Source organism: Hermetia illucens, chromosome 1, assembly GCF_905115235.1.
Source record: "Hermetia illucens chromosome 1, iHerIll2.2.curated.20191125, whole genome shotgun sequence".
Taxonomy (NCBI): Eukaryota; Metazoa; Arthropoda; class Insecta; order Diptera; family Stratiomyidae; genus Hermetia; species Hermetia illucens.
In genome coordinates, this window is record NC_051849.1 from 216,081,014 (window position 1) to 216,108,415 (window position 27,402).

Genomic DNA, 27,402 nt, shown 5'->3' on the forward strand with positions numbered 1-27,402 from the left:
TATGTACGGACACTGCCTGCAGGTTTTGTGAAGAAGAGGACGAAACCTCTATGCGCGTCCTGGGACAGTGTCCGGCACTTGTGCAAAGTAGGTCGGTACATCTGGGAGAACACTTAATACCAGATGCAAAGCTGAAACATCTGGAAGTGGGGAACATACTAAAGTTCCTAACGGTTACAGGCCAGCTTGAGATACTATGATCAATAGGTATACTATAACCAGTAAAAGGGGCACAATAGTTCTTCAAGGACGCGGTGCGACTTTCCCTTAACAGAATAATAATAATAGTAGACAGAGGTTGCGATTGCTGAGGTAACTGGGTTTGCGGAGATAGAGATGGTGGAATCTGCGAGAATGACGTAGTCACAGGTGGCCAAATCGTCAAAGAAAAAAGGATGGTAGTGTTGATGTCTGCTGACACTGACCGAATAGATCTAAAGAGGCTACGCTGGTCTGTGGCGAAGTCCTTGGGGCTGGTAGCTGTTTATCCTGAGGAGCGATGCACTCGCCCGGAGTACAGAGCGGTGAGCCGAACATCATTTCAGCTGGAGGGGCTTATAGATCCTCTTTGAAAATGATGTGTTGCCCAAGGAGGACTACTGAAAACGCTCGGAGCCATGAAATCTCAGGTGTACACTTTAAGGCGCCCTTGAGAGTGCGATGTATACATTCCACCATTCTATTGATCTGGGAGTGAGAAGGTGTCATTTGGACATGTTTCGCTCCCACGAGGTAGTTGAGCTGGAGCAGGTCAGCCTCAAATTGGCGACCATTGTCAGCGGTGATGTTCAGAAGCGTACCAAAAATAGAGTCCCAATGATCCAATATGGCACGTGCGATGGTGGGAACTATCGTATACAGGACTCAAGCTGTTTGCGAGCAAATTTATATCGATCAATAATAATAAGGCAACGCCAGTCGCATTTGCAAAAAGGAAACTTGATGAAGTCCATGAGGATGTGATCAAAGCGAGCATCAGGAGTTTAGAAATTATCCAACTCTGCAGTCTTGTAACAATGTACTTTTGGGGGCTGGTATGACACACACTGTTTGTCCCAGCGCAAGATGTCCTTGCGGGGACTCGACCAAAAAAACCTACTCACTTGGCTGTGGCCAGGCAGCGTGGACGTACCAGTTGGTGAACGCGGTCAAAAGCATGGCTGCGAAGTGAAACTGGTAAATACAACTTGATCGTCCCGTGCGTCGTCCGGTCCAACTCGAGTCGATGAAACTTGTGACGAGGGTTGGCGACGGGGTGCGACAGTTGTTTGTCTTTAGTCTACGCCTCGTTGATAGCACGAAACTGAGTGTGCTGGGCATAGAGACTGTCTCCACGCGAGGCAGAGCATCTGCTTCTGGTGAGGCTTTGTCAGGGCACTGCGTCAGCACGAAGGTAACCGGGTGAAGGTTAGTGTATATTACAAACTGCTGTTCGCTCCAGGATCCGTTGGAAATACTTGGCAGGAGCGAAAATGTCGGGAAGTTCGCGGCCGGAAGCGGAATATCGTTGATCAATCTCCGATAGTTTCCTTGTAAATAAGCCTAGCGGAGCCCATGTGCCGTCTGCCCATTGTTGGTCCGACGCCGCACCGATAGCCATGTTGGAAACGGCGGTGCGCAAAGTTATCTACTGGGTCGAGGATAGGAAGGCTGAAATTGCAGCAGACGCTATGTCCTGGTTATAGCGCCAAAAAGCGAAATTAGCCCCGATTGTCCAACTGATTTTGGATTTTTTGCTCATCCAGCCCTTAAGTAGCTCAAATAACGGAGCCTGGAGCTCAGCGTCGTAAATAATTAATGACGTCGAGAAAGCGTCTTAGTTGCGAGGATTGGGCTTGGGTGGACGGAAGCCTTTCTTGCTGGAGATTGGTTACCTGTAGGGTTGAAAGAAGTTCCTCGATGTGATGCCGATGTTTTCCTGGTCGTGGGAGGAAGGCAGGATGTCGCCTCGATAGCTGCAGGTGAAATTCAGGTTCCTGAAGAGATGGTTCAAAGTCTGTTGCAGTGTTTGAGCTGCATTTCTGCGCCAGATTGGCATGCCTACGATAGGCCGAAGGGCATAGTGACGGCTGTTTTGTGGACGTCCTCAGAAGTGACCGGAATCTGGTAGAAAGCTTGTTACTGGTCGATGACCGAGAATACCGAGCCGCTAGCCTCTTGGAGTAGATCATCTGTTATGGGCAGTGAGTACCAGCCCGGGCGGGTAATTGAATTTCGCCTGTAGCGTGTTACTTGCTTACACCCTTTCGCACCATATGCGGTGGTCTGGCCCACTGACTCGAAGAGGACTGAATGACTCCAGGCTTCAACAGAAGGTCGAACTCCTGCTTCGCTGCGATGAGGTATTCTCCTGTGAGGGGTGGAGTCCGTGCGAAAACTCGGACTATCTGGTTGCATTTCAGCTGGGAAAAAGGCAGTCCTTAAAAACTTGGCAATAATTTGCCTATATTAGTCCTCCGAGAGGTCGCGCGTCGATTGAGATGAGACGGCGCTGGTGGTGTGAATTGATGGAACTGGGTCGAGCATGCAGATCGTGCGGTCGCGATGTTGTAAGTCATTTATTTGCTCGTGGTGCTGGAGTGCAATGGGTCCGAGGATGGTTGTTTGAATATCAGCGATGATGAATAGCCAGCGGAATGGTCGGCGCAGACCGAAGTCTAAAGTGAGACGTTGAATGCCCAATGTGGTGATGGAAGTTCTATTAGCTGCGTGCAGCACGGGACTTTGTTTGGTAAGTGGCTTGCCAACAAGTTGTTTCGGAATAAAGGAGAGCACAGAGCCGAAGTCCTCCAGAAAACGAATTGCAGTGCTGCGATTCGATACGTAGAGACGGTTCCCCGAAGAAGTGTTGGCGTTGATCGTCGAGTACAACACCGGGGATTTTGGCTTCCCGACGTGCCGCTAGCAACGATTTGGCCTGAAAAAGAGGACGGCTGCCTGAAGCGTCGAGCTAGGGCTAACTGGGTGCCTTGGTGTTGTGACGAAAAACACTTTGGAAAACTATTTGTGTGTAACCCGTAGTAATGACAATTAGCCAGGACACCCAAATTGTATAACAGTGGGGCAAGTATTTAGTTTGGAGAATTGTTAACAGATGACTCTAGTGCCAGTAAGTCGATCTTGTCAAAGGTCTAAAGTAGTTCTCTAGTAAAGTGTTTGCATGCCTTTCTGGAATATTCTGCGGAATATAGAAAGGCCGGAGGTTCGCCCAAGGAGTCAGTCTAGTTCTAGAGTTAGAACAGATCGCCTTGGTTATGAATACGCCTCGAATTGTACCAGTTGAAGGAAGTGTTCTATAATTAATTGTAGCCTGCTCGGCCTCGTCGTCTTTGTTGCCCATGTTGATGGTCTGACGGCACTAAACGGGCGTAAGTGGTAGCGTAGTGTAGCGAATGCTTCTTGTGAGGGGAAAGGTCGGAAAAAACTGAACACTTCAAATATTCTTCCGTTGAAAAGGCGAAATATTCTCTATTTATATACTTTTATTGGTATACTGAAAGTATTGTTTACAGACCTTGTTTAGATTATTGGTATAACATACTCGTACTTACAAATTCAAAATCTGTGTCCCTTATAAGCTACTATGTTTCGTTTATGTTTTATTGCAGTTCTGACAACCTTCATTTCCGTATTTTCTTCATCTTTTCTCTCTTCCACTAAATTTATTTAAAGTGAATACTTAAGTTTCCCCTATTTCATTTATATTTACAATTGGCACTTAGGGGATGTTACGACGTGTCTATTTACAAACTTTGCGTTATCTATCGTGAACCCCGATTGGTGAAATACTATGAGTCTCCTTAAATGTAGTTAAATAAATTATGTACAGTCTCAATTTATTGGCTGAATGTGCGATGATTCTCTTTAAATATTTACTGAAGACGGAGTAGAGTTTTTAACAAGTTCCATATACTGAAATGGTACGTGAAAACTTTGCCCGTTATATTCCACAATCAAATGGCCACGACAATGAGAGGCACCCACGACGGTTACAGTTTCACCCTTTTTCAATTGTTCACCAGGTAAAGTGGCGGCTGAGTCCTCCGGGAAATTCATCTTCATGACTCTGGTTTGGGGGTAGCCCAGCTTGGAATTTCCACTGACAGTGTATGGCCGGGATGGCGGCACTGGTGGTGGTCGTTCCTGAAATACAAAAAAAATGTCTAAAACTTTGCCTTTTTTCAGCAATCAATGAGTATTACCAAGTCTAGGCCGAATAAAGTGCAAGTTTGTTGGATGATTTTAGAATCACATTTGTCATTCATGTCGGGAGGAGGTGTTCCTGCGATAGGTTGCGGTCTAGGCCGTAATGCAGTAGCGGTATTTGCAGCTGTTTTTGTTGAAATGCGGGGAGCTGTGAGAAAAAAATGTCCAAATATTAGGTAACTCAAAAGTAAAGCCCAGGATATTAACAGAGCGCAAGGACACAACCTAAACTTTTGCCAGAGCGAAACCTCTGAGAAAGATTTTTTCAAAACTTACCCGCACTCGGAGCACCTTTGATGACTTTCGCGGAGCTGACGATCAACTCTCTAGGCCGCTTAATGGTTCCAATCCTGCGGCGCAGTTGCCACCCTCTCCAAGTGGCTTGTATTAGTGTAGCACTCTTAGTTCGAATATCAGATCGCAGCTTCTCCAAATGTTGACGAATTCCTTCACTAAGGAATACATGCCGTTTTCCTGGAGCCCATGACAAAGTGACCGATCCATCAATTTCTGGTGGATTTTCCAAAGCATATTGCAGAATCAAATTGCAGTCCTCCAAAGCCTTCTCTTCGCATCTACGTAGCAATCTGAACGGAGCAAGCATCCGATATCTGGCAATAAACTGTTTGAATCTCATCCTATGCGGGAACCCTGATGCCATCAGGTTTACGGTCTCTAGAACCTGCAGCGCACGGATTTGTTTGACAACGGTGGCTCTATCGAATCGACCAGGACTCTCAGATGCATTGCTCCTTATGCACCGGACAAAATGAGGTCTGGCATGAACCAAAGTGCGTAGCAAATTATCTAATCGTGTATGGAAATCCTGGGTAAGTGTCGAAACTGGTTCATCGCCATTCAGCAAATCAGTATGAGACGTTGGAGCAATTCTGAAACTCAATCCACGTGGAACATTCTCCATAGCGTACAGAGCCTTCAGTTCAGAGCCGAATAAATGGGTTGCGAATCCAAAATTGCAAGTATGTTTGTAGAAAACCGCTACTAAGTCATCTGGAACCACATCCCTATTTGTATCCAGAAAATCAGTGGCATCATATTCAACTCGTCCTGCAAAGTGTCGAATGGCAAACATCCTTGGAAAATGCAGCTCCATCTGCTTTGTTTCAAGTCTACTTGAATTTCTATGTTGCATTTTGATCTTAGCCAGGTAACTTTCTGCAGTTCCGCGTAGAGAGCACTCGGCGTCAAGCATACTCAACAAGCCAGTACGCAAGGATGAGATCAGATCAATGCACGGTACATTGTCTACATAATCCACCTCGGTGTCACACAGAATGCCCTCATCTCGGCAGGACTCAACGGACGACTTAAAAATATGAGTATTGTAGAAATGTTGCATAGTCTCAGCACAAAGGTTGATGCACAAATGTTCCAATTGTGCAAATGGCATGGGTTCCTCAAATCCGAACATATCAAGGATCCCAATGAATCCATCGGTTGCATGTCGTACAGCATTATTGAGTGCGGCCATTGATTTCGATCCAGCATTACCACCGACCGTTGAAGCATGTTGACTGGCTACGTCCCCTTGATTGTGAACCGATTCATTGGAATCCGAGCTTAGGGTTCCGAGGGTGGAACCTAAGCGTTTCAAGCTGTTTGCACGTCTTACTATCGTGGCAACTGTTCGACAGTAAAGTGCTTTCGCCAGACAATCACGTGTCATGTTGGACATGTTTCCGTCACAAACGGACTTGATTAGTTGACCCCGAGCGTTGTGTGTTCGAGTTGTGAGACCCCGGAATAGCGCAGCTGGTGGAACTCCAAGAAGGCTGGCCACCGCATTCAGTTCAACTTCGCCTTTTACGTCGACTTCGAGACTCTGGAAAAATACAAAGGAAAATGGTAATCTAAATAATCCAGAACTTGTAGCTGCTAACTATAACTAAGGTCTTCAGCCTATCGAAAGGGAAATTCCCATATTTGTAGAGTTGTTTATCTTAATCTTACAAGCATTATTAACGCTTTGAAAAGGGAGCCTATCCCACAAATGCTACGTCACATTGTCCAAATACGATAGGGTATTGGTCATCTAGCTCTTGTTAGTCACGATTCCATCTGGAAAAAGGATTCGGCTGTTCATAAAAAGAGACGACTGGCGGTTTTGTCTAGGACAAAGTAACTCACATGATGCTACCCTAGTTTCGTTCTGGGAGCAACATGATGTTGGCTGGTTACTAGGGATTTTTTTACTCCCTTATATAAATGCATAAAGACTGCAATCGCTTAGTAACTTCAGGCATAAGTCGGTGAAAGTAGAGCTTAACTTTTGTTTGGGGATTAAGGGAGTCTACCATTCCTTCCTTATTAGACGATTTTTCCTTCAACATAATTCACACCCATGTCGTGTCTCCAAATTTATATACAGGAGCGAATAGCACCTGCTCCCTGAGCAGCGTCCAATGAGCTGTTCTGCCCTATATGAAACCGAAAGTCGCCTCCTTTTGAACATTGGGCATTATCCCAAAAAAGGAGGGTATAGGATCGGTATATATCAAAGCAAGTGAAACGAGGAAAAAAAAGAAAAAAACAGAAAGGATACACTGGTACTCGTTGAGGTCTTGTCCGGTTGGTACATTGATAAAAAAACTGTCGAGAGAGAGAGTCTGATTCCAGTTTCTTTTATAAACCTGGCCAGGTCTATCCATAGAGACCAATCGCTGGGTGGCAGCAGGTCTAATACAGATTTAAAGTTGAAAGCAGTTTTGTACCTCGAAAACTTACCACACTGAAAGATGAAATGATCATTTGATTCTTCTACCTCACAGCAATCATAGTCCCCGCTCCGATCTAACCGAGAAAAACTCCGTACTGAGGAATATTTCCTGGAACTAGGGCTTCCTAAGAATATCATGGAGGATTCCAGCAAAGAACTTGCTTTGGCCAATGGTGTTTCGCACCGTACGCCATGTGAATGTGAGAACGTGGAGGGAGGGGAAGAGTGAGCCCAACCAACATGACTCGTTTAGTAGCTTGCTTTGTACTTTCATTATAAAAATTACCGCCCTGCTCAGAACAAGATGGTAAGGACCTCTTTCAGCAAAGTTTCCTCATTTCTTTATGCGTCCTTGCGGCCAAATAATTGGTCCGGATTTTGCTGGTGATGACTTTAATGGCTTGGAAGAAATCCGTGATGATGATAATTTTATCGATACTTCTGTCTTGATAGTTTTCCAGAGAGCGAGGAACTCGGCCGAAAGGACCGAATGACAACTGGAACTACTTCGTTATTCGTAGCCCCTATGCCTGGTTCATATGATGTTCGAAGGCGTCGTGGTTTTAGATTTCGTGCTAGTGCAAAATCACGCATTGAGTTCAAAACTGCTCTGTACTCAATATGGGCGTAACTGGAAGCACCTCGTAATCTTCCCCATACAGAATACAACCCCGACTGGGAATAGGGTTTGCGAAAACATAAACTGATTCAAGTTACCATGCCCAATGCGAAGAAAGCCCATCACATACTTTCTTGTAGTATTTTAAATACACTTTGTTAAACTTAGATGTTGATCCGCAGGATAGGTTGCCTTTCCCCTATTTCCCGCTATGAACGTGAGCAGTACGCAGCAGAAGTAGTAGCGGACTATCCTCCATTGCGCGCGTCATATCAAACAGCGATTTCACCATTCCGTTCAATGCGGGAGAAGTCCCCAAGTGAGCCAAAGCAGGGACTCGAAGCGGAAAAGATGGGTCTTGAGGTCGTCGACGAGGAGCACCAGGAAGACCCTTTCAACTTCGTCTGTCGGCGAAAAAGCCCAAAAAACAAAGGGTGAGTACTAAAAGTATAAATGCGCCCCAAGTGCCAAGTGACAGTGCTTCCTCTGCTAATGCCTTAAGACAAAGAGGAGAGAATTGCTCCAGTTACGGCATATGATATTAATGTCCCGCAGCTGCTAAAATCATTAAAGGATAAAACTCTCACTTTTGCAAAGTCCACAGTGGACCATGCCATTTTTTTCGCTTATTGAAGATCAGTGGCTTAGCGCCACAACAAGAACCCCTCCATTACTTAGAACTCAGTCCATAATTATCCACGGTCTCCACAGGGAAACTGAACCTGAAGAAATTATGAACAAATTCACTTCAAAGTACCCACTTCTGAATGTTCGCTCGGATGCAAATTTCGCTCCTTATTAAATCTCAATCTGGTCTTTTTTTGTAGTCAACTTTGAGGTCCCCCAAGAACTAAGTGAAATTTTCAAGGTGAAGTACATCCTTCATCAACCGACTACCTTCGAAAAAGTCAAATCAGTGGAGGAATTACAATGTTACAACTGCTAAAACTTCGGACATATCACCCAAAATTGCTCGATAGTGCAATGCGCAAAGAGCCATCCGCGTGGCAAATGCTCAAGATCCACGACGGAAGTTCCCGGCGACTGCAACTGCGGCCAAACTGGGCACTCTGCAAACTATCGTGGGTGTCCAGCTTATAAAGGGATGGTAGCCAGACGGGAAGCTGCGAAAATCCGGAAGGCAACTGAGGAATCTTCAGTCAAGCAAACAGTGGCTCAACTTTCACAGAGTTTGACCAGCCCAGGTGGGTCATATGCGCAAGCTGCTAAGAAATCTCTTCCCAAAACAGCAAGTCAAGTAAACGTCAAGCAACCAAACAAAGGTTCCCGAGAATTGGTTGAAACTTTAGCCTCTGCGTCCAGCAACGAGCAGCGTCAATTCACTGTGATTCAACTTATCCTTAACTAATGGAATTAAGTATTGTCACATTCAACTCCACGTCCCTGATCTCATACCCCCAAAGTGCCACCGCCCAATTATTAATCGATACTCTGAAAGCAGACTTCTACTGCATTTCGGAGACTCACCTTAAAAGCAGGCATAACATCAACTTCACTACCCGAAAATAGTCAGATAAAGAAATCGACAAAGCACCTGTCTGTTTGACCTGTCTGCAGTGGCTCTAGAAAGTTCTTGCGGAATCATTTGAGGTGCAGCTCAATATCTCTCCACCTCGAAACGATCCGGCCTTAACTGCAATTGTTGAAGCGACAATTCGAAAATTCCTTCCCAAGCACCGCAATCAAACCAGTGGATTGGCAATATTTTCTGAGTCTTCCACAACTCACGACCTTGACCTACAACCTCAACGGTGGAAAATTAGCGGGGCCTGACGAGATTACTAATTTAGTCATTAAAAATTTACCCACCGTCTCCTTTCATCATCCGGTCTAGTCCTGGCTTAATAAGAAACCGAGGTCCACCAATTCGATATCCCTAAAAGCTGTCTGGCATCCTGACCCATGCCACCGCTCCATCTCAGGGAGGGTCTGCCTCGTCTTCTTTTTCTAACATAGATATCGCTCTCATAGACTTCTCGGACTGAATCATCCTCATGCATACGCATTGGGTGGTCCGCCCACCGCAACCTGTTGGGCCGAATTTTATCCACAACCAGATGGTCGTGGTATCGTTCATAGATTTCGTCCATATCTAGACTACGGAGTCGTCCATCCTCATGTAAGCGGCCAAAAATTCTTCGGAGGATTCTTCTCTCAAACACGACCAACATTTCGCAATTTTTCTTGCTAAGAACCCAAGTCTCCGAGGAATACATAAGGACTGGCAAGATCATAGTGTTGTACAATAAGAGGTTTGGCCCTATGGTGAGACGTTTCGAGTAGAACAGTTTTTGTAAGCTGAAATAGGCTCTGTTGGCAGCCGACAACCAGGCGCGGATTTCATCGTCATAGCTGTTATCGGTTGGGATTTTCGACTCCCCCGATTTCCATCATAAACACGGCACGCAACATGCACTGAGCTACCTTCATGACACTGTCGTTTCTAGACTTAATGTCAACAATAAATCAACCGTCGTAACCTGTGCATTAGATCTAGAAAAGGCGTTCCATATAGGCAAATGGACTCATGTACAAACTAATCGAAGGCAACTCATCCCAACTCAATTCCGATGATCAGAATTGTTACTAGCTTTTTTGAAGATAGGCTGTTCTATGTCAACGTGGGAAAAGAATTTTCCGATCTCTTGCTAATAACATCAGAGCACCGCAAGGATTTATTTCAGGGCTTACCTTATATAACGTTTTCACGGCTTTCCCATTCCTGAAACCGGCACTGACATTATCCAATATGCCGTTGATACCCTATCTTCGCATCAAACCTCGTCCTACTATCTTCTTCGTAAGAAAATAGGTCTTAGTGCCAAAGTCAAACTGATTCTCTACAAGACCCTGATAAGACCCATTATTTGTTACGAAGCACCTACATGGATCACCTGCTCCAGCCCTGTCATGAATAAATGCGACGCATTTGAACGTTGAATACTAGGATATTGCACCGGCGTATATTATAATTGGAAGACTAGAAAACTCGGTCGTCGGAATACATCGGGGAACAAGAGTGAAACCACTTCCAGAATATGTTCTCAATTTAATGGAAATCAAATTCAATAATTTGGCAACTCAACCAATAGTCAGCCAGCAATATCTCTCAAGCCCTGCCAAATTGTGAGTAATAGCCTGAAACCCGCCATCTATTCACTCTTTGACACTCCTAGCCTGAAAGGGGTACATAGAGGATAGGCACAAGTTGTAATGTGCGATTGTATATAGTAGTTTTCAGTGTACTAACGATCCAAGGGATTGGATTTAAAGAAAGTCGGGTAGGTCAAACAGTTGTAATATAGAGCCAATGAAAATAAGTTGAGCTACTTCTCATCATCAACGGCGCAACAACCGGTATCCGGTCCAGGCCTGCCTTAATAAGGAACTCCAGACATCCCGGTTTTGCATCGAGGTCCACCAATTCGATATCCCTAAAAGCTCTCTGGCGTCCTGACCTACGCGATTGCTCCATGTTAGGTAGGGTCTGCCTCGTTTTCTTTTTCTACCATAGATATTGCCCTTATAGACTTTCCGGGTGGGATCATCCTCATTCATACGGATTAAGTGACCCGCCCACTGTAACCTATTGAGCCGGATTTTATCCACAACCTGACGGTCATGATATCGCTCATAGATTTCGTCGTTATGTAGGGTACGGAATCGTCCTCCCTCATGTAGGGGGAGCTACTTAAACCATATTTTAAGCTAAATTAAGTAAAAATGCTTGCAAGACACCTCTGAAAAATCAAATCAAATCCGCAGATAGCAACCACACATGTTAGTAGGTGCGTGTATCTGATAAATAACGAAAACTTGAATATAACGAAAGTTGTACGAAAATTACTGAGAAGCTTTCGTCAAAAAATATCGTAGAAGCGATATTTTATTGATAACGTGCATATAAATGGATTGTTTGGAATCGTTAGCATATTGAAATCTACACATTTTGATTCATATTTAAAAATACATTCATTCTTGGTTAAATTTATCTTTTATAACGTGTTGAAAATTTTCCTGATCATTTTTTCAGAGAGGCCTGGGTATACCACGTCTTAGCTCACAAGTCCAAGAAGTGCGTTGAAATTGGATGCTGTAGAACAGTTGTACGAGAATTTACACAATGGTATAATCTCGGCGAAAGATGAATAATTGATAAAGCATAAATAAGTCGGAAAACCGGAAGTTGGGCACTTCAGGTATGAAAGGTTTTGATTGCTTCTTTTGTGAGTATATTTGAGTGTAGAACTATCCCATTTGTACGTAGCCCATTATGTATATGGATTTAGCATGTCAGATTTAGTATGTCAGATTTAGTACTTCCGGTTGTCAATTTACACGGTAAAGACAATTTTGAGTTACTAATAGTATGATTTAGATCAAACTTGGGGATAATGTGCTTCACATTATATTTTATACTACTACGAACTTTCATAACTCTGGGATAAACTGGGTTTTACTCAATTTTCACAAAAACATGGTAATATACTATTATTAACTTAATTTGAACAGATATCGATATGGAGAGTATTTTGAGGCCTGGGCGCCATATAGAGGCAGCTTCATGATTTTTTTTCAGATTTTTCTGTTGGGTAGTTTTTGAGAATGGGTCCTGTAAAGAAATCATCACTTTCCAGCCCTTCAACTCCCCGCCTTTCTAAGAAATCTCAAAACTAAGACCGGCTAGTACTAATCGAGTCCTTTCATTTGATGACTATATTCGGTGAAAAAAATTTATACAACCCTCTTTTACATGTATGGGGACCCCCCTAAATCTCAACCTAGAAGGATATCATTGACTGCATGTCTGGGCGTTCACAGTTCCCACCTTTTCACTAAATTTCGTCCCAATTGGTATAGCCGTTTCGGAGAAAAGTGGACAAACAGATAGACAGACAGACAGACAGACATTGACAACAAAAACCAGCAAGCTGACGTACGCGGAGATTTTGCGCAAAGTAAAAGCAGATACCTCCATGACTAAACTGAGTGGCAATGTTACGCGTATTAGACGTACACAGAAAGGTGATATGTTGCTGGAGCTTAAAGCGGGCGAAAACCTACAGAAAAAAATCAAAGTGTCACTAGGCGAGGCTGCGGCCATCAAAATGAGCAGAGATTCAGTGGTGATAGAATGTAAGGACTTGGATGAAGTCGCCACGAAGTCCGAGATCTGTGAAGCCTTGCAATCTTGCAAGGACTACAATCAGTGAGTGAGGCCAACGTGCTACGACTTAGGAAGACGTACGGGGATACACAGATAGCGTCGATAAGTCTTCCTGTCGAAGCAGCAAAAAAGGCGATAGCAGCAGGTAAAGTTCATATTGGATGGGTGGTTTGCCGGATACAAGAGCAAAGTCAAGTGCATAAATGTTTTAAGAGCTGGCAGTTCGGCCACATTGCGAAAGCCTGTACCAGCTCACAAGACAGATCTAGTCTGTGCCGCAAGTGTGGAGAGCAAGGCCAAGGATTGCGACGGAATGCCCAAATGCATGTTCTGTGTCGAAACGAAAAATAGCGACAGCGCCCACATTGCAGGAAGCAGTAAATGCCCAGTGTTCAGAAAGGCGTTCATAAATAAGTACAAATGAAGTTTATGCAACTAAATCTGAACCACTGTCGAGCTGCCCAAGACCTGCTCTCCCAGAGCGTGTTCGAAAATAATGTCGACATAGTTATTGTATGCGAACAATATGAAAATCTTCATAGCGGAATATGGGTAGCTGACAAAAACAGCAAAGCCGCGATATGGAGCTGCGGAAGTCGTGCTATAGAAGATGTGAAAAACATCCAGGGGACGGATTTACACGTGCCAAGATAGGAGGTATATACATCTATAGTTGTTGCGCAGCCCCGAGTCTCACACTGGAGGAATTCAATTTGTTACTTGCGAAACTATCCTTTGATGGCAGGCGCTACAATCCCAAAATAATTGCCGGCGATTTCAACTCACGCGCAGAAGGGGGAAGCAGAAAAGCAAATGCAAGGAGGCAAATACTGCTAGAGACATTCTCGCGTTTAAATGTCGTACTTGCGAACTCTGGGGGAGCCAACACATAACGGAGGGGAGAATTACAATCGGTAGTAGACCTCACTTTCGTCAGTGACACCCTTATCAAAAACTTGCAGTGGCATGTCAGCGAAGAGTACACACACAGCGATCATCAACCTATTGTCTTCCAAGCCTCGCGTAGGAATTATATGAAGCCATCACCAGAATAACGATGAGCTGGGTAACTAACAAATTCGATGAAGGAATGTTCAAGGAGGTACTTCTGGATGACACATTATTATCGGGAAGCGCACAAGAAAAAGCTTTACAGGTCGCGGAAAAATTGCAGCGGGCATGCGATGCCTCTATGCCACGGCGTAGCGCTTTCCGAAGACGAAATCCCAATTTCTGGTGCAATTCAGAAATTGAGGAATGTCGGAGAAAATGCCTCAGAGCTAGGAGATGCTCCCAGCGCAGAAGAAATCAAACTGAATTCGTTGAGCTACACATGCAATACAAGGACGCGAGGAAAAAATTGCAAGTAGCTATCACGAAGAACAAATCCGAACATTTCAAGCGGATGTGTACCGAAGCTGATTCTGATCCATGGGGTGTCTACAGGTCTGTAATATCATCACTGAAAGGCAAGCGCTCCCCACCGATTACCTGTCCGAAGTTACTACAAAACATAGTGGACATTCTCTTCCCAGAGGATGTGAACTACACAAATCTGCCTAAAGTGCATGTAAACCCCGACGAAATTCCTGTAGTGGTAGAAGAGGAAATTTTTGATGCAGCAAGGAAATTCGCTGAAAATAAGACCCCAGGGCCAGATGGAATCCCGAATATCGCCCTGAAAGTCGCAGCCAGGTCAGGACCAAGTATGTTTGCCAAAGTTTTTACGGCATACCTTAGAGAAGGAGAATTCCCCGAGCAATGGAAGCTGCAAAAGTTGATACTTATTCCGAAGCCAGGTAAACCATTGGGAGACCCCTCCTCATATTGACCGATATGTTTGGTCAATACCATTGGTAAACTATTTGAACGAGTATTATACAACAGGCTGCTCGCTGTTGCGGAAAAGGAAGGAGGCCTATCCGACAACCAATTCGAGTTTCGTAAGGGGAGATCAACCGTCGATGCAATCAACATGGTGACTGGCCTGGCTTGCGCTGCAATACAAGATGACAAATGCTGCGCAGTGGTGACACTCGATGTAAAAAATGCATTCAACACTGCAAAGTGGACGAAAATCATAGAGGCTCTAACCAAACTACAGGCTCCGAAGTACATTGTACGCATCGTTGTTGCATTTCTTCTTGGAAGAAGATTATATTGCGACTCGGACGATGAACAGAAATTATTCCCAATAACGTGCGGCGTACCATAGGGGTCTGTCTTAGGTCCCTTACTGTGGTTAATTATATACAATGGAGTGCTGACGCTACGCCCTCCTAACGGCGTGGCAACTATTGGCTTTGCGGATGATATCGGGGTAACAATAGTGGCAAAACGCTTAGACGAGATCGAAATCTATGCAAATGAAGTGATATGGGAGATCAATTCCTGGTTGAAAAAGTCCGGTCTATCAATTGCTGAACACAAAACGGAACTAGTGCTAATCAGCAAAAGAAGGAAAGACACGAACGTGAAAATTCAAGTTGGTGAAAAAACAATTTACTCCCAAGAGTCGCTTAAATATTTGGGAGTAATGATTGACAAAGGACTCAACTTTAAAAAACAGATTGAGTGCTCTGCAACTAAAGCATCTTCCATCGCTGTAACGATCTCGAGGACCAAGACAAAATCGACGTCGTCTTATTTCAAGGGTAGTTAGTTCCGTGCTACTCTACGCAGCTCCAGTTTGGGCAACCGTTCTGGAAAACAAATCAAACTGCGGAAAACTAGGAATGGTGTATCGACTAAGTGCACTCCGGGTATGCAGTGATTATCGAACGACATCAGGAGAAGCAGCATTTGTACTGGCAGGGACAATCCCCATAGACATCTTGGCGGATGAAGGTCGGCGTCTCTACGACAATATGTATGCAATCGGGGACTCTATAGTACTTCGACGGCAACTAGCATGGCGGGAATCGATCGCAAAATGGCAAAAGAGATGGAACGAGGCACAAATTGGCCGTTGGACCTACCGTATCAATCCACACATTCGAAGATGGATTGGAAGGAGCCACGGGGAACTAAGCTACGAGCTAACACAGTTTTTAAGTGGACATGGAGGTTATCGGGCTTATCTATATCGATTTGGACACGACAAGTAACCATGCTGTCCAAGATGTGGTAACGTGGCTGAGAATACGGAACATGTTGTATTTGAGTGCCCAAGGTTTACAGCACACCGAACTAGGCTGGAGGCGATCGCAGACAGGCGCTTGACACCCGGAAATATAGCGGAGTTTATGTTGGAATCAACAGAGGCTTGGAATCAAGTGGTAATTGAGCTGAAAATGATTCATCAACGGCTAAGACATGAAGAACTGCGAAGAAAGCAAGAAAGGGAGCAAACAATAATGGGCCGCAGTTAAGAACTGATCCAGCCCCACGATGCAATGCTTATAGCAGTCGCGTGGGGAGAGTGGAAGAAGAAGGAGGTGGTTTTAGTGAGTAGGAGTCTCATATAACTGCATGGCAGGAGCTAACAGTAGGTTTTGAACCTTTCCACCTTCCAACGATGAAAAAGAAACCGAACCGATTTTAATAAGGTTTTATTTTGCAAACAAAACCTTAAAAATGATGGGGTGAAGAAGTGACTCATGCCCACTGCTTCAGGGATTTTCAGCAAATTCATAATACAACAGAAATCGCTGAATAATGTTGACTGCTGAATAATAAGAGCATTGATTTTGCGGAACGGACCCCGGAATAGAAACTATGGGGAAAGTTCGAGCCCGTGTTAAAAGTCATGCGGACTCCTATCGTCCCTTTATTTCATTTAGATGTCCATTCGGGGTGTCCGTGAAAACTCCGAACCTGGAGAAAACTCCCTTTACCCCTCGTTTGTCATTATTCAGTATCCATAATCCGAATAAGTCCATGCCCGAAAATTATTTAATTATGAGTAGATCATCGCTAGGACGTATTTTGCAAAAAAGATCTAAAATTGAATTCCTACCAAATCAAGTTGTATGCCTGATGTTTACTCCTTTCTGAAGTATGGAGAATCTACACAGTTTCTTTTTTTTTATTTTGTTAATTGTTTGCATTTTATTTGTAACGAGACTCATAAAACCCAAAACCTGCTACAGGTACCTTTTTGGAGTGAACTGAATTCTAGAGAGTCGGCCAAAAAGTTTGACTAGTTTAATTTCTCATGTAAAAAGAGCAGAATCATAGCAACTATAAGCAATTCAATCTTACCTGTCCATCCACAAATTTCACATTTCCCAGCAGCAATACCGCAGCCAAAACTCGAACAACATCCAAAAATGGTATACCCAGAATTCCAAGACACGCTTTCCAAGCCTGAAAACGTGATGAATCTTCTTGTTCATCCTGATGTGTATCTCCACTTTGCAGATATCTCAAGTTGGCAGGGGAGTATCCTTCAAGATTTAGTTTTATACGTTCCTCGCGACTCAACCCGGCTAACATTTGGTAGAAGATATGATAATTTTTCTCATTTGGAAGCGGACGTATGACCCGGGTTTGATCCAAGAAATAACAGTGGATTTTGGTTCTGTACAAAGCGCCATCAGTGACTTGAACTTCAATGAATTGACCCTGAAAACGAAAGTGGTAAATTTGGTGAAAACTGCATTTAAGTGAAGAACGAATTTTTGTGAAAATTTTCTATGACTCAAAAAAATGCTTACTATTCGACTTGATTCTGAATTTGTAGTGGTTTTAGCTGAGCCCAGAGATCTTAGAACTGTAAATGCAGCGGCTAGGTGTTTGAAGGCATCTGTTTCAGGGCCGCCACCTGCGACAGCGAAAAGCTGTCGTAATAACAGCATTGAACAATGAGTTTTTCCAGCTCCTGATGTCCCGGAGAGAATTATGGCTTGAGGGTACCCGGTTTCAGCTTGTTGTCTGACAGCCTCCTGTACAACCCGTCGCATCTGCGGTGCCAGTGGTAGAGCTCGGGTTGATGATAATGTGAGGGGATTTCCAACATCTTTGTAAGGATTTATGGATAGTAATATTGGCCCAACGTTTGTCTGTGGAAGGAAAAAAAAATAGTGGGATTAGAATATTATATTTTTTTTTTCAATATATATCTGAAGGGTGGGAAACTGGGTTAGATCACAAGGTCCAAGGGCAGATGTGAGACAACGTCTGATGAGTTGCCTCTCCCCTGAACAAAACCGTCAGTCAACTGTTTTGGGAAAAATGAGTGTTTAACCCCAAAAGGAGGAGTCGGTCGACCACAAGATAGGAAGTAAGTTGCTTCCCAAATGGTGCCATCCGTCATCAAGGGGGTGCGGATTCAGGACTCCCAGCATCCTCAGCTCTAATGAACTTGTTGAAAGCTTAAAATAATACTATAACAAGAAACTCAAAGAAAAAACACATCTTTAGTCTCACTTCGCACAGTGAGAAAATGTTGTTCTACCATGGGTTATTTGAAACTTATATGGATGACTCTTAAAAGTCCGGGTTGGCAGAATGACTAATGCGTTGAACACTGCCAATCCCTAGGATTGAGCTATTCCAGAGGCCTAAAGAAAATGGCAAAATTGAGCCACAGTGCAGTTCTACTGCAGCATCTCTTTGATACAAGTTTGCACGATAGCTAACCCAGGGATTTTAGTCCTTTCCAATCATGTGTGAAAGTTCTTAGTTTTCCTAATTACAATCCCATAACGTTAGAAAATGTCACGATTGAAATTATTAACACAAAGGAAATCGGCACCACAAACGTCGCATTTACAATCAGTTATGAGAACAATCGATTACGGGCATGAACTTAACTTTCTCAGAATCATTCAATTCATCGTCTTCCATTGTATCCTGTTCAACATGATGTTCGTCAATATTCATTCGCTTAGGTGCTTTGACCGTTACCCATTTTCTCCTCCACAAAGTCCGGCTCCTTGAACATGAAGACCTCCTTGCCATGTTGCCAATTAGTTTGATCAGCCTCGATTCCTTCACCTACCATCTGTGTGGAAAGCGTAGAAAACATTGTTCACCCCCCTTTTTGACAAGGTCATCATCATTCGTTGTTTTGTTTTCCTTCATGACTTGCTGAACTTACGGCAGGATCTTCAACGATCGTGGAATTTTGACGCAACAAAAAATTTCGTCCCTACCATGAAGACTACACAGGAGAGACAATCTAGGCGAACTAGAATTGAGCCCAGTTTCAAATAAACAGATGATGTCGTGTATTACTCTAAATCAGGTCAGGCACCTGTAAGGAGTGACCAGATCTCGCATCAGGGGCATACCTATTGATGTGTAAATACTAGTTCATGTAATTTTCTTTTCTGACTATGCATGAGCTAGTGGTTCCTCATTTCTGGTGCGTGTACCAAAATGGCTATGGGAAGAATACCTAGAAAATAAAATCGACGTGGAAGAAAAGAGAAGGAGGAAACTTACGGTGGAGGTGCTCGAAACCCCAGTACCGAGGGCTTTCGGGGGTGAGCAAGCGGGCATCCGGTCGTCGATATTCATCGACCGTAGTACCTCAGTGGTGGACAACTTGGCCAAGTGATTTAGGAAGAGAAAGATGGAAGTGTTCAAATGAAGCAAGACCTTGCTAAGAATACTAATTACGAAGGTAAACACTGAAGAGTTGAAAGGAGATGGATACCCTAAGGCGGTTTCGACACCCACATTTGTCTAAGAAAGACGACCACAGGAGGTACTCCGAGACAAGAAACTGGTCCATTCAGGAGAAGTTTCTCAATTCTTCAATCTCCACCAGTGCCAAAGACGGCAAAATATAAAATGCAGGAAAGCACGTTCAATTCTTCAGGGGAAAGTGCGTTTAGAAGGAGTAATTCGACCAAGACTCTTAGAGAACAAAGCCCTGTCCCGGAGGAACTAACTTCCAAGATACTTGGAGCAAAAATAGTTGAGCTGTCCGAGTTTATCAAGGACAAGCACAACGTGCAGCAAGCCATTGAAAACATGATGAGAGCCATTAGGATCCCCTGTATTAGGTCACGGGAGGAGGAAAGACGTCCCAAGAAAAAGCCGAAATCTGCCATTCCAACAGTGTCACAGACGACCCAAATGACACCGAACCGTGTGCTAGCGACCTGACAGCAAAGAAAAGAGTCCTACAGAAGGACAGTGATCTTCTAGGAAATCAGCAGGCGCCTAAAAGGAAAAAAGGACACAAGCAGTTCCGAAGAGCGGGACTTAAACCGCAGAAGGTAAAAAGCCTGCGTCCCAAGTGCAAGCGTCTGCGATCGAAGGGAAACCTAACGGGAACGAAAATGGTGAATGTACGAAGGTCGTTAATAAAAAGGCGAAGAACAAAGTAAAAGTGCCAACTCGCCCAGAGGTAATCGTTATCTCCAGTAAGGGCAATTTGTCTTACGCGGAGATTCTAAAAAAGTTTCAAGCTGACTCCGACCTAAAAGATCTGGGTGGAAATGTCAGCAAGATCGGAAGGACCCAGAAAGGTGATCTCATGATTGAGCTCAAGAAATATGCACTGCCTTAAAAGGACAACTTAACTTGAAGGAACTGGAAGAAGAATCCATCGTGAGCTTAAGAAAAATCTATGATAATACCCAAACGGCCACAATGCGGATGCTAGTGGAGGCAGCGCAGAAGTTATTGTCGCCCGGAAAGGTTCGAATTGGATGGGTTCTCTGCCGCCTATGAGACCAGGTTTCTTTAGGAAAGTGCTTATATTTGGACACTTTGCGTAGGCATGCACCAGCGGCATTCTCGATGCGATCGATGCAGGATGTATGTGGGAAAAGCACATATTACCAAGGAGTGCAATAGGGACCCAAAATTCCTATTGTGCGAAGGAAATGAAGAAACGTATAACCGGCATATTGCCGGAAGCGGTAAATGTCCGGAATTCAGGAAGGCGTTGACTGCAATGAAAAAATGAGGTTTAATCAAATAAACCTCAATCATTGCAGGCTCGCTCAGGACTTACTTGAGCAGACTACTTATGACTCGCAGATGGAAATTGCCATCATAAGTGAATTCTACAGAGGTCGAGCTCCACGAGTCAGTCGGGCAGTGGTTTCATGTGGGCGAAAATAAGCGGTGTGTACGTGCACAGCTGTTACGCCCCACGCAGTCTCACATTGGTTGAATTTGAAAACATGTAAGGCAACCTTCTTCTCGATGCAAGGGGACGAAGTCCAAAAATGATTGCCGGTGACTTTAACGTTTGAGCCTCCGAATGGGGGAGCAGAGAAGGTAGCAAAAGAAGCCGAAGTCTATTAGAGGGTTTTGCCCAGCTGGATTTATTTTCGGCCAATAAAAGTGATGCAGGCGCCTTTTTCAAAGAGGGGTCTTTCTCAATGGTAGACGTGACCTTTGCCAGCCGTGCACAGATACGTGGTATGTCCTGGCACGTTAGTGAGGACTACACCGGCAGGGATCACTAGGCAACTTTGAACTGAGGAGGGAGCGACAGGTCAGGGAATAGAATACCTAAAGCCGAGAAGAGTATCAGGCTGGTCTGCAAAATCATTGGACGAGGGAAGCTTCTTTGAAATATGGCCAAGCTAAGCTACTAAGGTAGGCGGTCGTACGGAGAGAACTGCCCATGTCACAAAATGAATCCCCAAGGCATTTGAGGCATCCATGCCTAGAAGGTACTCACTCCCCAGTAGAAGACCCAACTACTGGTGGAATAGTGAATTGGCCAGCTTTAGAACAGCGCAGAGGGCATCGACAAAAGGATCATGCAAGGGGGAATGCTTTAAGGACCTCTGCTCGGAAGCGGATGTAAATTCGTGAGAGAGCGCCTATAGAATTGAGATGGCACGGTTGAGAGGACGGTCAATCCCACAGATCACGTGTCTTACTATCTAATTGAAAATCATGCAGGGGTTATTTCCTCAGTAAGAGAAGGGCACTGACACATTTCAGAGATCAATGAATGTGACGGCAATTCCTGCAGTGACCATGGACGAGCTGTAGGCGATCTGTAGCAGGATAGGTGAGAACAAAGTTCTAGGCCGAGATGGCATACTGAACAGAGTCCTTAAGCTTGCCGTAAAATCCAGACCGGACTTATTCACTGAATTATTCGAAGCGTGCATGTCCGCATACTCGCTACAGCATGGAAACAGGAGAAGCTGGTACTGCTGCCTAAGGCTGGTAAACGTCCAGGTGAACCATCCTCTTGTAGACCCATGTCTTCTTGACACTATGGAAAAAAAATAGGAGCGGGTAATTTACAATAGATTACTCCCGATCGTCGAGAACCTGGCTTTTTAGATCGGCAGTATGGCTTCTGTAAAGCCAGATCAACCATTGATGCCACTGGCGTGGCCGAAAATGCAATTCACGGAATGGGTAATACCAGCAAATATTGGGTGGTGGAGACCCTGATTGTGAAGAATGCATTTATTTCGGCCAATTGGTATTGGAGTTCGAGGGGGTCACGCCCGCTATCGCTCGCAGCGGTCAGTAGAGTCCGTTCATCAATCCATTTCCACGGTTCTCCAGACAGTCAGACCTTATCGACGCCCTGTGTAGCACCCGAGAAAAGAGCATTGTTCATGACAACCCAATGCTTATCGATATTCTCAGGCGAGTTACTCTGTTGAACTGCCGTTCTATCAGCAAGACAGCTCTCCCACTGTCGAGCGACACTAGTGTGAGAAGTGGCGGGCACAATACGCAAGCGAACGTAAGCCACCATCAGATGGTGATCCTTTTCGAGGCCGATGTCAGCGCCTCTCTGCGTACATCCAAGAGACAACTCCTAGATCTGCTGCTGACCGCGAAGTGATCAGTCCGATTGCTGGTACGGTGTCGGTCAGTTGAAATCCAACTGACCTTATGGCAGGCTCTGTGCTCGAACACTGCGTCACCAATGACGAGACGGTGGAAGTTTGAGAAATCCACTAACATCCCACCATTACCTTTGCGGTCGCGAAGATTGTGTTTCGGATAGCTGAGTGGTTAGAGCGCAAGGCTGTCGTACGGAAGGTCGCGGTTCAAATCTCACTGGTGGCAGTGGAATTTGTATCGTGATTTGACGTCGGATACCAGTCGACTCAGCTGTGAATGAGTACCTGAGTCAAATCAGGGTAATAATCTCGGGCGAGCGCAATGCTGACCACATTGCCTCCTAGTGTACCGTTGCGGTCTTGAATGAAGTGCTCTAACACACTTCAAGGCCCTGATCCAACATGGATTGTTGCGCCAACGATTATTATTATTAATTGGAACCTTATACAAAAGTACCTGGTCACGGTTTCTGTTCCCACCTATCTCGCTGCTTTTTTCGATTGTTACCTGCGAGAACGGACGTTCTGGTATGACACCGATGATGAACCCAAGCAGTACATTGTTTCCGCGGGTGTCCCACAGGGTTCCGTACTGGGTCTACTAATGTGGAATATCATGTACAATGATGTATTTAACCTTGTGGTTCGGGAGGTTATACCGATCATATAGCATTGGTAGTAGCTACAAAGCAAGTAGAGCATGCTGAGTTACACTCTTGCGCGTATGGCCCTGGCGAGAATAATGCTGAATGTGGGAGGGCCACGGTATGTTTGTAGGCTACATATTACCAGGGTGGTAAGGCTCGATCTTGTATTATGCCATCCCTATTTGGGGAAAGACATTTCGTATATCATGTAATGCTCATAAACTGAGTGCGGTCTATAGGAGGACAGCCCTAAGGGTATGTTCTGCCTTCAGAACCGTCTCAGATGAGGTTGCATTCGTCATCTCCGGAACGATGTCAATTGCCATCTTGGCAGATGAGATCACTAGTATATAAAATCCGAATTCAGACTCTCCTTTGTCACAGACGAAGAACACCGAAAAGGAGAGGTCTGTAAAGAGATGGAAGGAGCACTGGGACCACTCGGAAAAGGGCGGTGGACACACAGGCTGGTCTCTACCATCAAGGAATGGCTGGGGAAACAACATGGGGAGATTGATTAGAATCTTACCCAGTTTCTGGTGCGGGGGAGGGGGGTTGGGGAGATATTGCCAATAATTCTACAGGTTCAAAATGGATAAACTACGAGGGGGTCCCCAGGGACTCAGAGCACATATTCTTCCACTGTGCAAGATTCAGGGACGAGTGGTGAAACCCAGAGGAAACTTTAGGTGAAGCACTGGTACCGAGAAATGTGTTGAGAAGAATGCCAACATCGCAGGAGGATTGAGATGCATTAATTCAGCGAAAACTGCGAAAAGCAGAAGAGGTGAGGAAGGCGTGGTTACGAACTTCGCGCATAGCAATATAGAGAAATAGCTAAAGTGAGCGAACTCCGGAGTTTTTTGAAAATTTCCATCCCCAAACAAAGATCAGGCCTGGCGAGAGGAGGGTGGAATCTCCGGGTTCAGAGCTCCATCTGAAGCTTTTCAAAAACATGAATATAGAATTACCGCAAATTCTCTCGTTTTTTGACACAATTTCGGCACATTTACAGGATTGCATTTCAATCCTTGTAAGATTCCAGGCATGTTCATAAAAAGATAAATGTTTCGAAAAGATACCTTGAGCTGGGGGTACTTTTTGTGTTAGTATCTCTAGAAAAAAGTACCACGAAATCTTCGTATGTGACACTTGAATGAATGCATGCATGATAAATAAAATGCTTATAAGGTCAATTGCGCGCATGATATTAAAACTTGACGATGACAGAGAGAGAGACCTGTTTGAAAAGGTTCATTGAGCTCAGTTTGTGGGTCGATGTTCGAGATGGCTGGCCACCATCAAGACAGTCTTCCTAAGAGCCTGTGTAATATTCATGTTAATCTGAAAACCTGAATTGGTAGGTACTGTTCGCCGGTGCAATGCATATAAGTATCTGTTTACAAGCATCGCGAAATTTGTAAACTAATAAGAGAAAGATTGCACGCTAAGCGCATTAAAGGTGCAGCAACTGCATAACTTCACTGAACCTAAAAATGAAATAAGACTCAAGAATTTTATGTATGATCTGGACGCACATAAACTGGTGGAAAGTAATCTGCATGTGCAAGTGGTCGTCTTCAGGCTTTATTGCTCGTATGCTGTGTTTAGTGGGTATGCTGGGTGCATGCATGCGTAATATGTGTACTCCGATGTTACTGTCCGGTAATTTGTACTTAATTAGTCGCAGAAAGGAGTTCTACTCGTTAATGTGCATTTAACTGCGAAATGGCAGTTTAATATGTGAAAATTGATATTTTCCGATGAGCACCTATAATAGTCTAGTGTCAAAGGGGCGAGGGACATTTGGGAGCAAAACATAACTTTATGGTGCTACTCCTTGCTCGCAGCTTCAGCTAAACATTCGGATTACGATTCATAAATTGTGTGAATGAACCGTTGAAATCCCTTCTTGCTGATTCCGCAGACTGCTAAAGTGATAACGCAACGGAAGGAGTGTGGGAATGAAAACCAAAAGTCATCAGTGGAGGAATAGTAACTTGCCTCCAACCACAAACAAACCTAAGTCCAAAAGGTATGTATCTTCCCCGCAAATGATATGGAAAGATGATCAGCACAATAAGCGTAAACTTTTAAAAAAAACATATTTGTCCTGTGATCATCGCGCTCAAGGACATTAGGAATCACCAAGGTTGTTGGAGACTATATAAGCTGGAAGATCATGGAAGCGAGAAGAAGGCAAATATTTTTCGGATTTATTGAGAAATTCTAAAAATTAAAAAAAAACAAAAAAAAATGGTAGATCGGAATGTGCCATGATCGGGAGCAAATCTTTCAATTTCATACTCTGGGTTCCTAATTGCTTCATGGATGTGCGTGCTTGTTCCGCTGCTGTAATCCCATCAGTTGCAGAATTAAAAATTAAGAAGTGATAAGCAATAGCAAGGAAGAACAGGCTGCATAGATTATCTACATTCCAAAAAGAATGGGCATGAGTCATAGAAGAAATAGATTATTTCTGCAGCCCCCTAAATGGGATGTACCGCATCCACGACAACTATGCGCCATCCTTATCGATTTCCGGCAATGTGTTTCAACTCCTTTCCAGATTTTCCAAGAAGCTTGCACTCCTTCTCAATTGTTCTTCGCCACATGTTCCTACCATCCACTCGTCTGTCGCTTTGGAGTATTGAGTGTTATAGCTACCACTGAATGGTATAGCCAGCAATGGAGTTGGTATCTTCTCTTAACATCTGATTTATCCACTTACGCTTCCTTCTTCTGATTAGCACTTTCACAGGTATCTGTTCGGTACTTCAACGATGTTCTACGTTCGAAATTATTTTGAGCCAAAAAACTCATATGTTAACGAAGATTTGCAGCTTAGGGGTAGCAGTGGTGGCTACTTTTTATGTAGTAGGAAAACATTGACGTTGAGCAACTTTAACTTAATGGTTTGAGGTATTTGCATTTCCAGATTTTAGGGAAAACAGCAAAGGCGGAACTAGTATTGCTAATGCCCCTAGTTTCATCTAGTTCGTTGCCGCCTTCAGCGGGAACAAGGCTATGAAGATAGATATATTGATCAACGCCCTCAATGCTTTGCCCATTAATGCAAGTAGGGAGATTATGATGACCAGCACGACTGAAAACCTTGGTTTTGTTGGTGTTTATCTTTAGTCTGACTCTGCTTGTTTCTTTGCTCAAATCCAGATGTTATGGTGCCACTTTCTCCAGACAAAACTGCTTGATCCTGCTGAACTCCACTTTACCTCGATGTTGCATCATATGATATTTTGCGTCCTCATACGTCACATGGATGGTATGTCACTATAAGTTTCTCCGGAATGCTCTCCTACGCTGAGCACTCTAGATAAGGCCTTTCTTCATGATGTCAAAATCATTCTCGACATTCATGAGCGGCAGGAAAAGTGGTAATCCAAACTTTGTAGGCAGAAATAAAATCGTCGCTATCGGCTATGATCAAAGTAAGGAGATCCAGAGCAGAAACCAGTCTGTTTTCTACCCATCAAACTTCCGTGATATTTCTGATGTGTTCCACGATTGTTTTAGCTATTATTGCAACCCTTAAAATTGTGGGACTCAAGATGGTACCCATTTATCGAAACGGTCTCTGGGAGATCTGGAAAACAGCAACTCTACAGAAACTGCAGGAGCTGCAACAAACAGTTCTTCGGGGAGACCCAACTGCTTTGCCTTGCTTGAGTACAATGACGGCCAATTGCCTACGTAATCCATGGAAGACTCATCTGATCCCAATGAAGAAGAAAGAATATTCAATTTTTCAAATAAATGAACGAAATGAACAAAGAGAGGGAAAGACATTCCTCAGAAGCTCGGACGGTAGTACCTTTCAACACATGCCGGTAGATCCAGAGACTTCAGGAAAGCAATTAGCTACAAGACACTAAGTCCCAAAGACAACCACAAGAAATGACCAGCTCCTAAGGTCCACTAACGAGAACCATACGTAGAGCGCTCTAGATGCACTCCCTGTTCACACTATCGAAAACTTTCTCGTAATGAATGAAGAGTAAAAATTTAAACTGCAAACTGTTCCAAAATGATCAATGGGGGGGGGTGTTGATGTGGCTAATGCACGACGATCCCGGGAGGAAGCCAACCTGCTCCATGCCAATCAAGCTTTCTAGATGTTCTTTGATGCATTCCAGAATTACTTCAGCTATTATCTTTGCAATGGTAGGGAACATGCAGATACCCCTTCACTTGTCACGCTCAAAACAGGTGCCCTTCTTGGGATCTTCACAATCATCCGCTATCTCCACTCTCTG

At 44.2% G+C, this 27,402-nt stretch overlaps 1 protein-coding gene across 2 annotated transcripts in view; it reads right to left on the minus strand.

The window, feature by feature from the left end:
- Positions 1 to 3,766: 3,766 nt before the first annotated feature.
- Positions 3,767 to 27,402, minus strand: part of LOC119646264 (unconventional myosin-IXb) — a 208,577-nt gene continuing 184,941 nt past the window's right edge. For both annotated transcript variants that reach the window (XM_038046667.1, XM_038046668.1), the window contains 5 exons: positions 17,409 to 17,753; positions 16,954 to 17,316; positions 4,483 to 6,049; positions 4,203 to 4,354; positions 3,767 to 4,143 (listed from right to left, as the gene is read on the minus strand). In XM_038046667.1, the coding sequence (XP_037902595.1) occupies positions 3,865 to 4,143; positions 4,203 to 4,354; positions 4,483 to 6,049; positions 16,954 to 17,316; positions 17,409 to 17,753 (2,706 nt within the window). In that variant the 3' untranslated portion in view covers positions 3,767 to 3,864. The remainder of the gene's footprint in view (positions 4,144 to 4,202; positions 4,355 to 4,482; positions 6,050 to 16,953; positions 17,317 to 17,408; positions 17,754 to 27,402) is intronic.